Source organism: Haliaeetus albicilla, chromosome 13 (assembly GCF_947461875.1).
Source record: "Haliaeetus albicilla chromosome 13, bHalAlb1.1, whole genome shotgun sequence".
NCBI classification, from domain to species: domain Eukaryota; kingdom Metazoa; phylum Chordata; class Aves; order Accipitriformes; family Accipitridae; genus Haliaeetus; species Haliaeetus albicilla.
The window spans coordinates 27,130,096-27,142,190 of record NC_091495.1 but is presented as its reverse complement, the minus strand read 5'-3'; the positions used below and the strand labels follow the sequence as shown (position 1 = coordinate 27,142,190).

Sequence of the window (12,095 nt, the reverse complement as noted above, 5' to 3'; positions counted from 1 at the left end):
CCCTCCTCCTCTGGGCTTCACTACACTTAGTAACTCAGAAAGGATATCCCTCCTTTTACCTCCTCCCAAATCATTGTCTCTCATTCAAGCTCAATTTCTCAGGCTTTACTGAAGTGGAAGGGGTCAGCACCTACACAGCTTGGGAGATAGTGCAGCATATAGCTGTTTACTGGTGGCAGATTGAGAGTCTGCCCCCCCCCCCAAACCAGCACCACAGCAACACCAATGCATCACTCGGTTTCACTGGACAACCCAGGCTGACTCAGGGCACGGGCAAAGACCCTCACATCTGCCTGCGAGGTCTTGCATATTTTCAGCTGAGCTGTTTTGCCAACGTGCATACATTCTTGCACAGACATACACTATCCCTGTCTCCCAACATCCCGTAACCCTATGAAAGATGAAACTAAGGTTTCCCTTGTCTCCTAAGCAGGATCAAAAAATGAATGCTTCCTGCAGATTAACATGCTACTGAAAAGCAGTTAAAGACTAGAGCTCATAAAAAAAAAAAAAAAAAAAAAAAAATTCCAAGTGCAATATTTTTCCATTGGAAGGTTTTAATTTGTTAAAAAGACCTAATTTGTAATTTCCAAAGGACCATTCAAATTTTTACAAAATGTGTCTGAGTTTTGTTGGGTTTTGGTTTTTTGGTTTTTGTTTTTTTTTTTTAAATGAAGCCTTTTCAATAATGTTTGATAATGGCACATTCTGAATTTTGCCTGAAATGACTCTCCCATTTTTCAGGGATTATCATCTATATCACTGGTCCCCAGTCTATGGAATGCACCAAATTAATAAACATTGCCAGGGGAGATCACAGCAGTGACTACGAGGAGCAGCAGACGTGGTAACTCTATGTTTGGAGGGACACCCAGCCAACGTAACACTGCTAGGAGACAGCTCCAGGAAACTAGGCATCAACAAGTGGGAAAGGGGCTACACGGAGAATTGTCAGAGGGGCAAAAGTCAATGCAGTCCAACTGAAAAAAGCATTTAAAAGCAAAAGGTCTACATATACTTAATCCTGAAACCAGAATTCAGTTGAAAAAGGTCAGCCCAAAGGATCTCTTCTGTTAACTTCCAGTCCCACATTTCTAATATTTTTTGAAGCAAATTAAAGTGGTAAAAGTGAAAGCAAACTGCTTCAAATGGTCGGGGTGGGGGAGGAAATTTTGAAATTTGGCAGAACTCACTTGAAATTTTCAATATTGACATTATGGAGATTTCTACAAACCAGAAATTCTAATTCCTATGTAGTTTTGTTGAGGATTCCTGTCTCTGACCACAGATGTCCTTAAAGGATAATAATTCTCATATTAAGTTCCAAAAAGGGAAACATCTTTTAAAAGAGTATTTCTTCTCCTACAGGTTAGCCCAAAGACAATTTTTCTAAACCACCTGACATTATAAATTAAATGAAGATTTTTACAAGGTATTTTCAGATTTTAAAATGGCTCATTTTGGCATATGCTAACATAGAAATCCCCTACTGCATTTACTTTGAAGTTTCCTTCACAAAGTCCACCTTTATCCTAAACCTAGTTCAGCTACTCAGACTAATCTTTTTTTTTTAAGTCAGATTTTTACATTAATTCTGATTTCATTTAATATATTAACCAGAAAACTCCAGAAAACTGAGTTTTTAAGCCTAAGCTAAGTGTTTTGAGTTGTAGGGTTCATTTAACACACATAAAAAAAAAAATCAAATCATTCTGCAACTAAGTATAAATTGTAAATCCAACCACACAACTTGCATTTCAAAGTTATCTGTATTTATAAACCTAAAATAGTCCTGTTCTGCCAATATTCACTTTTTTAAATGTGCAGACTGCAATTTCATTCAATACCCTGCTGTTTATTTTGTTCAGCAATTAGTTTAATTAGAAGTGCACATATTAATGAATTGCACTAAAGCTACAGAGGCTAAAGTAGAGCACAAAGCCTTTGGCTTGGCCAAGGAGAGCTTTGCTAACAGCTGCTATAAAACCACAGCTGCACAGTAGTTTAGCTAGCTTATCAAAAGAAATAAGAATTAGAGGACAGTCCTCAAAAGCAAACAGATCTGGCTGGTCTCAGTTTTATCTGGATCATCTGCCCTGAGTCACCTATCCCAATAAATTCACTGTTTTGACTAGAAAATAACATTTTTTCAGTTATTCTCAATTGCTACCTAATATCACAGAATACTATATAATAATTCAATATTTATTGATATTAACAGTTCAAGATATTATGCAACAGTAAATACACAGCATTTTAAGTGCAGATTACTTTTAGCAGCAGTAGCCTGTCTTGCTGAAATGAATACCTACAACTGTGGATGGCTTCCATCACATGAACCCTAGAGCTGGAAGCACAAAGCAGATACCCAAGATGGCTTCAGGTTATCCAGTGTGAATACCTGAAGCACGTTCACGTAACTGTTTTCCCCAAGGAGGAAGCCCCATTTCCTACCTTCATTGCTACTACACCTAAACTGGAACAGGGTATTGCATTATATCTTGCAGACTTGCTTGTGCAGGTCCGTGCCAGCACAGTCTCATTTCACATTAGAGATTTGCCAGTAGCAGCTTTACCAATAACTCTCCTGGCAGATAATTTGTTTTAAACTTACTGTGTATGGAAGGGTTAAAAGATGGAATTTTGGTCTGTGCGTGAACACTGAGTAAGAAGTAGATAACTAAGAAACACAGTCAGCACAGGGAACAGACAGTTTATTGTCTATTGTTTGAAATACTGACCATGGGGATAAGGAGGTTGAGCAATGTTAGGGGAGGTAGTACATGCAATAATGGAGGAATACAAGGCACCACACATAATTTTGCTTACCTTGCAAAAGTCCTGCTGTTGGTTAGAGCACAGTGGACATGACTGATGGATTATGGTAATATGCCACATGTACAAAGCCCATGAACCAACAACAGACGGGATGGCTATGACACATGCAGCGTGCCTGGCCAGCGGGCGCATGTGCCATAAGCTCCCTATATTGCAACCGAGGCATGTTTTGACACTCACTGGCCGCAAGCGTCGACACCCGTTCCTCCACAAATGTATAAAATACCGGAGTTTTCCAAAGAGCAGTGGGCCGGTGTATGGCAAGGTCACCGTTGCCTCCGTGAGGACACCCACGTAAAGCTGGCACATACCGACTGCTGGGCTGAGCTCACGGCACAAGACAGCACAAGAATATACAGAATGTACGGAGGGTTCATCTTCTTCACACTCCTTGGGTCAGTACGTTAATAGCTGTAATTTTTTTTGCTTTGTAAAATAATCCTTAGCATAACGCATGTGTGTAGTTAGTAAAATGCTTGCTTTTTCTCCCTTATAGTCAGTGTGTGTGTGTTTACCTTCTCGGGAATCCTCGAAACCACCTTAAAACACTTACCTTGCAAAGACTCTGGTCTTTTATATTCTTCACAGTCATATTTTCCTTATGATCTCCCATAATAAATCTACCTGTGGCATTATTATTGATGCTACAGTAAGTACCTAATGTACATTGCAAACATTTGCCACACAATGAATCAAAATGACATATCTTCCTCTTTTTCCTCTCCATATGTTTTAATCCCAAAAAGGAGGGGTTTCTGGCATGTTGATAACAGTGCAGATAAAGGCAGAATTTTTTATAGAAGCACACGATATGTGAAAAAGATCATTTGAACATCAAGGACTTAATTTAAAAAGTTAAATTCATATACGTTTAACAGAGTACCACTACAGTCTGTTTTGACCATTAGTTGGTTTTCTTCATTTTTCTCTATTCAGGAGAAAAAAACCAAAACAACCAAAACAAAAAACAAACACCAAGCCAAAAACCACAGAAATCACAATGCAAATCAAAGAAGAATCATTTAAAAATTCAACGGTTCTGTAAAGCAACCCTCATGGTTAAAATCTCAGGTGCCTGGTCCTCCGCTGTATTAGACCTTACACAGTCATTTACCCTTGCATGTCTACTCAGTACCAAGTCCTGCACACATGCTTAAGTGATAATACAACCCAATTATAAAAGCTAAGGTTTTAAGTCTGAACACCTTTAAGAACTCTTTCATAGGATAAAATCACAGGATAATTCAGGTTGGAAGGGATCTACAGAGATCTCTAGTTGCAAAGCATGGTCAGCTTTGGAGTCAGACCCAGCTCAGAGCTTTATACAGAGGGGTCTTGAAATCCACAAAGCATGCAGATAACACCAACACCCTGGCCAGCTTGTTCCACCTCTTGGCTGTCCTCAGGGTGAAACAATTTTTCCTTATATTCCATGTGAACCTCTCTTCTTTCAGCATAAGCCTGTTGTCCCTTGTCCTCCTGCCATGCACCACTGTGAAGAGCCTAGCTCCATCTTCTTAAAAACCTCCTCAGAGATGCAGTTTTGTCCAAGGCCACCTCTTCTCTGCACATTCTTGACCCTTACTTCCTCTGAAAAAAATGGAATATATACTTTGCCATGATAAAAATTACTCCTGAAATACAAAATGTTTTACTGCAAAATTGACTTAGAGCCTTCAGTCTACAGCCAACAAAGCTGCAGAATTATTCCTCCCCCTCTAACCAAGCACAGCCAAAGACCACACATTTCAGCTTAGTTTTGTCTATTGCACTAATTATAATCTCATATTTGTAATTATAAAAATACTCAAATACAACAAGGCAGCATGTTTACACACTCTGTCCATAACCACAAATAAGAAATTGCAGTGGGGAGGTATGACAATGTGCAAAACGCATGGAGACCCTGTAAATGAAGTATTCAAATGCCTGTTTTCTTCAACCCTTTATAGCTGCTATTTTTCATCTTACCTGACAAGATTTACCACAGTATTTAGCAACCTTGCACTGAGAGCATCTGTGCAGATGTTCATTCCTGTTTAGAAAAAAAAAAAAAGAAAACCAGTTATAAATACAAACAGAGCTTTGTTTATCCTTCTTGCATAACTAGCAATTTTCGAATATCCCAAGGCAAGAAAAATATCTGAAAAACAAGAGTAGTCTAAAACGCACTGTTATGCAAGAAGAAATTGTGCATGGTTACGTTCAAAGCTATATTCACAATCCTTTACTTGGCAACTCTGGGTCACTTTGGATCAGGAGTAAAGATATCAAATATGGGGGTTTTTTGCCATATAGCTATAACCCTGAGGGGTTTGATTTTGTAAATAACATCATAATTAGAGCTGTGCAATACAGCTAGTTAATCTATTTGTTATCTATCTTGAATCTTGTATTAAGCAAGCGTCACTGTCTCAAGAAAGACCTTGCTGTGAACTTGCAGTTGTGACATCAAATTATAACTTTATAACAGAGTCTGAAGTTGACACATCAGCAGAAATTGCTCCTCTAAGAAAATACTTCTGACTGGTGGACAGTGAGACCAAAATACAAATTCACTGGTGGGGGAGGGGATAAAAATCCAGTGAAAGCTAGAAGGTAACTACCATAGCTATATATCACAATCTAAAGGTTAAAAGCACCTCCTGACTCTAGTACCATTTTCTGATGCTGTCTTAGTTTACAGTTACATGAGTTAAGAAAACATCACTGAAGTTCTGTAAATTTTTAGACACTAAGGAAATATTAAATGTGAAAGTACACACACAGCAAGTCTTACACCTCAAATACATAAGTTCAAGCAAAGAGAGTTACTTCAGATGAGTAGAAACAAGACATAGATTTCGAAGCTTCCCTCCCTTCTTATTTTCCTGCAGAAAATACTGAACATGTTACATTTTTCTGGTAACGCTGGGAAGTTTTCACTTTGATTTCTTAACATGCAAAGTTATTTACACGCTTTATGGGCATTCATTAGGCTGGGAAAACAGTATATATCTTTTGTTGTTGTTGATAAAACTGAAGGCAGGAGAGTTACATTACAGACATAACAATTAACTAGACTGTAAGGACGGCATAATCCTTATTACTTCTCCTCAAACTTCTTCCTGGCCATCCCTCTGAGCTTAACCAAGCACGGCACCTAACTGGGCGCCAGTGTTAGCTTGTGAGCTGCACACAGCTGAACACAGCTCAGTTTCACCCAAGAAACTGTCACCATGAGCTACTCCTCAGTAACCCTTCTCCATCGTTCTGCAAGGCAAGGAAGGAGGTATGTGTCAGTCATGCCACTTTCCTCCCCAAAAGGAAATTCTAGTAATGCAATCTTTGCATTGCTATAGTGCTTTACATTTAGCTGCCTCGAATCTTATTATACAGATTAATTCAGCCTTCCAATTTAATTGGGAGATAACTAAGCACCTAACACAGCTCATTTCGAATTGAAAGGGCAAGTTTAAGTGATCAGATGAAGGACCTTTCTCTGCAAGATTCCTGGTGTCTACACATCAGTACTAGGTGTGCTCTTTTCACTCACACTCCCAACTTACGTGACTAAAACAAGGTGTAATTCTCTGTCTCTGCTGACACCAAAAGAAAACTCCTCCACTGCTGTCAGTAACCTGGAGGCTGCATACTATATACTCAGATTCCCAGCTCAAGTGCTTTGTGACATGACCTTTCTTTCTTCTTTTACTTACACCACTCGGTTGTCCCCAAATTTTAATTTCTATGGGTTACTTCAAAATGGTAGAACCCTCTCCAAAGGCCACATCCAAAAAGGACAGCACCAACGTGCCCACAAACTTCAATCTAGAACTTCTGGATGATGAATTTAGCCCACTGATTTCAGCCATGACACCAAAACCATCAGGAGTAGGGGCAGAACACCAGAAATACCATGGAGCATCCTCTAGCACACACCAACGTCTCCTTTCCTTCAAGTCCCACAAGTGGAAAAGGTATTTTGCTGACATATCAAAGTATTGCTATGTTTGAATTATTAAAAATAACAGCTTATGCACTATCTTAGGACTCATAAGCATTCGGGGAGTTTAGATAGCTACATTGGTCAAAGGTTAAGAGGAGCATTATGTACAGATCATTACAACCAAGCAACAATCTTTTCATTTCTACTGCATAAAAATCACTATTTTGCTGCACAATATTTTATAGGCACTCCTACTAACTACCAGGAGAAAAATAAATTAGAAATATTTCAGATAAAAGCACATGTTTTGCTAGTGCTTTCTTTACCTTCCTACCTGCAAAGCCAGCCCTGGAGACTGAAAAAAACTAGCAACTGTTGGATTCCTATAAACAGAATCTAAAATCTTGTACATGCACAATAGGTTTTTGATTTTAAGGTGCAATGCCTGATGATGATTCAGAGTTAGAAACAAGCGTGAAATCTTCATTTTGCCAGCTGGGGAGAGCTGTTTCACTTTCAAGGTTGAGCAATGACACAACTTTAACCAGCTTATGATAAAGGAGCAGATATTTCTCATTTTAGACTAGAAGCTCACATCAGAGTAATTCTGTGAAGAAATACACTCCAGCAGAATAATTACTGTAGACAAAAAAAGAAGCGGAAATGCTGTTTGGATATCAGAAGCAGTCCTGGTATAAATACATGCTCATAAACTATGCATACAAATTCTTTCCCACCAAGACAAGTTTTGACACATCTTTTAATACTAAGCAGCACATTTTATCAAGGACATAAGAGAATCATTTATAAGAAATCTACATCTCCTTTCTAGATATTTCATAATTAACAGGATAGATTAAAACTTTTCTGAAGCTAAACCTTTCAAATTACTGAAAGAAGACACTGCGAGAACTTTAACTTGTTCAGCTACCTCTTTATTATCTTCAGAGTCTGCCAGTGAACCATTCACAACATAATAGGCAACATTACCACTAAAAATCTGCCTACTGACCTAGAACAAAAAAAGAAAGCCAAGTGCCTAGAGCTTTGGTTTGCAGATCAGCTCGCCACACGCACAGCTGCAGCCCTCAAGACAGGAACTCTGCAGCATGTCCCTGTTGCTCTTTACAGGTCTGTTTTACATGGCTGTACAGAATCACAGAGAGGTCATGGAGGAGCTTTCAGCCTCTCTGTTTCTGGATGCCTCCTTCAATATTCTACACCCATGCTAGTAGCCTCTATCAAACTTCTCCTTGCCATTATAGAGTATTATCTGAGTGACCAAGTGCTCACCCTACTGCAGAATGACTGAGCAAAACCGTTTTGAAGGCAGACTTTTTTGTTATAAATTATATTCATCAAAACACAGTAATGAGTTAGGACTTCAATAACAGAGCATTTGCAACTTTAGTTCCATACACATTAAAGTACCAAAAAGTCTCAGCAGCAACAAGTAAAACAGATTCTCAAAGCAGAGTAATTATAACTTTCTGGAGCCAGAATTTAAATGAATGAATGCCCATAACTATTGGAGAAGTCTCTCTTACAGATTTCATTCTTCCATTAGAAGGCTAGATCCAACAACCTTAATATACTGCAAGCATACCTTGCCTTGGTATACCTCTTGGTATTTTTCCAAGAGGCCAGGATTTACTGGAATCATTGGTGTTAAGTCACCAACATGTATTCATTCTTTTGTAAAACAATTAGTGGACCTGTCACCACAAAGCATCAAACTCCTTCAGCACCCACCGAGTGTCAATACTTTACAGGATTATTTCCTTTGTATCCTTTGTTCCTAAGCGTTAAAGATGCTGCAGTAACAAATGCATACACACACAAAAATCTAAGGACCATCACTCAAAACTTGGAATTTTGCCAAACTGACACTACCAGTCAGATTATTTGAATAAGGTGACTCCCTGCTGGCACCATATAATGAGTGAACTATCCATTCATCTTTTGGGGTTTCTCTGAATGACAAGCAGATGTAGAACACCTGTTAGAGAGCTGCATAGTAAAGCTACTGATGAAATTGTTGTCTTTTCTTCCAATCATCTCCTTCCTCTTGGACTAAAAAAAATCCCTTACATTTATAGCATCTATGAATCTTGCTACATGACATTATAAACATAAAACAGCATGATCTAAAACACTTAATCTGAATATAAAGAATTTAAGAATATAATTCACGTATTCATATATATAGCATTCATGTATTTTAGAACATTTTAAAAAGTGAGACAATTTGCCTAGTTTATTCCTGTCCTTCTCGATATTTTATTAATGTTATAGGCTTTACTGAAACAATTTTAGTCACTGTCAAACACTCCCATGCATTTCTCATTACCTGTAAACATGATCTGGAGACAGTATCAGGTTACTCACAAGGTATCTACTGCATCTCGTCTAATGTGACTAATTTCATGGATGAGAAAAGGCACAGAATTTGATCTAATGCATTCAGTAATACTTTAATCTCTGAAAAAGTTTCTGCTGCAATAGAAAAGGAAAGAAAGATGCAGCAATTGAAAATACATTATTAATTTTCCAATACAGCTTCAACAAGATTTTTCAAATGACTACAACCCTTTATGAAACAGCAAGCACAAGTGAGGATCACAGAGTGTACTAAAATAAATCCGCAAGAATAAACTAGGCAGGTGTCGTCAGTTGTCCTCTACCATGGTGTTACAGTCAGGTGAAGAATCTTTACCCTGAGAAATTTGGATATTACTAAATCTTTTCATCATTATTGTCTACAAACACCATTCACAGAATAAGCTCTCCCAATGTGTACTGAGAAGGGAAGAAAATAAACCTGAATATATAGGTGGGTGGAAGAAGTCCCAAGGGGATGATGTGGACAGGAAACAAAAGAAAACCTATGAGGTAGGGAAAAAACTAGTAAGATAGTTCAACTGGAAGTGGCATACACACTGTCCCCAGCAAAATAACTTTTTTTTTTTTCTGGCTTTTTTAAAATTCCTTTTTGTTAAAGGTACGAGAAGACCAGAGCACTGTAAGGAGGGGCTGACGATGAGCAGCAAGGCAGCCAGGTCTATGGGAAGCTGCTTCCAAGTATGAGTGGCAGCACAGGAGGCAGCCTGAAAAAGCATAGCTAAACTCCTAAGAACGTGCCAAGTCTGAATCAGAGTGAAGAGGTTGACGAGGGTTTGCCTGGACTGTCAGGTCCTATCAGAGCCACACCTGTGCCCTCACAACATACAAAACATAGCCTTTTAAAAACATCACGAAATACTTCTGTTTGCCAGGAAAGGGCCTAATATAATTTTAAAAAATACAACAAAACCCAAGCAAATACAATTACACTACTTAATTTGTAATGAAAATGCATCTACACTTCTCTGCTGATTGCGGGCACTTGACTTTCAGCCCCACTCACAAGGTAAGTGTCACATATAACAGAACATTTGATTACCAGACTGTGCTCAACACTCCTTTCTATGCAGTTTATTCACACTTCTGCTTCTGCCACAGCTTGCAGGAAAAAAGGGCAATCTCACACAAATCCCCTGCTGCATTTTTGTCATTGATATTGTTTTTCAGTTAATAATCCAGCACTATAATACATGTAACAAAAGAGCAGCTCTTTCAGACATACGCCATGTTGAACTAATTTCCTGAACAAATTCTTAGACCTTTGCAATTCAGTCGAACATGTCAAGTGCATGAAGCCTACTTGGATTTTCTCAAGTGTGTGCATTTCAGACCTGTCACAAAGTGAAAGCAATCAATAACTACAATAAGCAAACATGTCATTCATTATTTTATTAATATGCTTCTGTCCTCTAATAATAAAGATGCAAATAACAGCCATTTTAAATTTGGTAGATTTGAGAGCAGAGGGGTTATGTTAAATGCAACTACAACTTCCTTTCCTCACCTCTTTCCCAGAAGAAGAATAACACAGTGTAGCGGCACAGCTACTCTGTTACTCCGCTCCTGACCCAGGTGGGCACCAGACACTGCTGGTGGGGGGCATCTTCAGCATACCAAAAGCCACAGCACAGCTCTGGGGACAAGGACAAAGGGTGCTGAGGGCCAGGCAGCAACAACCCCAGGGCGTATGCCTCTGCAACATCCCAAATCCAAGCCCTTGGCAAGCAACAACCCTCCACAGCCAGCGAGCCATACCTACAGCAGGGGTTCCCAACCCCTCCAATGCCCTGGGTGCTGACTTGGGGCAGCTTCGCAGGCTCAGGGCTTCCCCCTTTCTCCCCTGCCAGGGTGCTGGACCCACTCTGCAATTGCACATCAGCTGGTGGAGGAGAAGCCATCCTCCATGCGCCCCATGGTCTCTGAAATAAGGCTGCTGGGTTTTTCTGCACACTGCTCTTGGGTCCCACATAACCCACGGGGTCTGGGCAAACCAGAGTACAACAGGTCAGAAGCCTTTGAAATCTATGTCCCTAAAAGTCATGCAAAAATCTCCCATATTCTCCATTTGCATGCTTCATTGTGTTGAGTAAGTATATGAATTAATCTTTAACCCAACAGCAGCACGGGGAGAAGTAGCAAGAATGACAAATATTTAGGGTTAAAAGATAGGAACTACAGCTAACCATCAATGATCAGAGTCTCTTATTCAAGTGAGAACTAAGACCTTTTATATATGAAAAACACACCTACTTTATTTTGAAATATACTAATCATCTACTTTATACCTCCTGAACAACTGCAGAAGTAGCATTGCATTGTCCAGGTTAAAAAAAAAAAAAAAAAAAAAAAGGAGAAAACATGAATAACCAAAGCATCTGGCCTGTGATGAAAGTTTAGTTAAGGCATTTGTACTCCCAAGCACACCACCTACTAACACAAACAAAAATACAGGTTATTCAGGATGACTTCCCGTAACTTAAGTCTTGGCTTCTGAAGTTTCATGTGCCACCCTGAATGCCCACGTTTGCTGCTGTTTTCTGTAATTCTTTTTACACCCAGCCATGTACTTAACACCCTGAAACACTTCTGGATACATTCTATAAGGAAAACACAGAATTCAAATAGATGAGGGGAGAGAGAGGATCCTTCTGCTTGGAATGGGCATCCGTTCTGTTTAGAATTTACAAATATTGTTTTTTACATATGTATTATCTTTATTTGGTTTTAAAATATACACTGAATAGGTAATGACATGCTAGGTCATACAACTTCAGCTGACAGGAGGTTCTGGATGGTATTTTTTGTCTGGTTTTGTGTGTCAGGTATTATCTCCCATAATTTTTTTCTGCATCTTGATTTTTCTTCTGAAGAATACCTAGTCTGAAAATTTTTAAAAACAATTTCTAAATAAAACCTTGTTATGGTC

At 38.9% G+C, this 12,095-nt stretch overlaps 1 protein-coding gene across 4 annotated transcripts in view; it reads right to left on the bottom strand.

Moving 5' to 3' along the window:
• SMYD3 (SET and MYND domain containing 3) overlaps window positions 1-12,095 on the bottom strand; it is a 430,287-nt gene that overhangs the window by 376,108 nt on the left and 42,084 nt on the right. For all 4 annotated transcript variants that reach the window (XM_069800594.1, XM_069800593.1, XM_069800595.1 and 1 more), the window contains exon 2: window positions 4,810-4,873. In XM_069800594.1, the coding sequence (XP_069656695.1) occupies window positions 4,810-4,873 (64 nt within the window). The remainder of the gene's footprint in view (window positions 1-4,809; window positions 4,874-12,095) is intronic.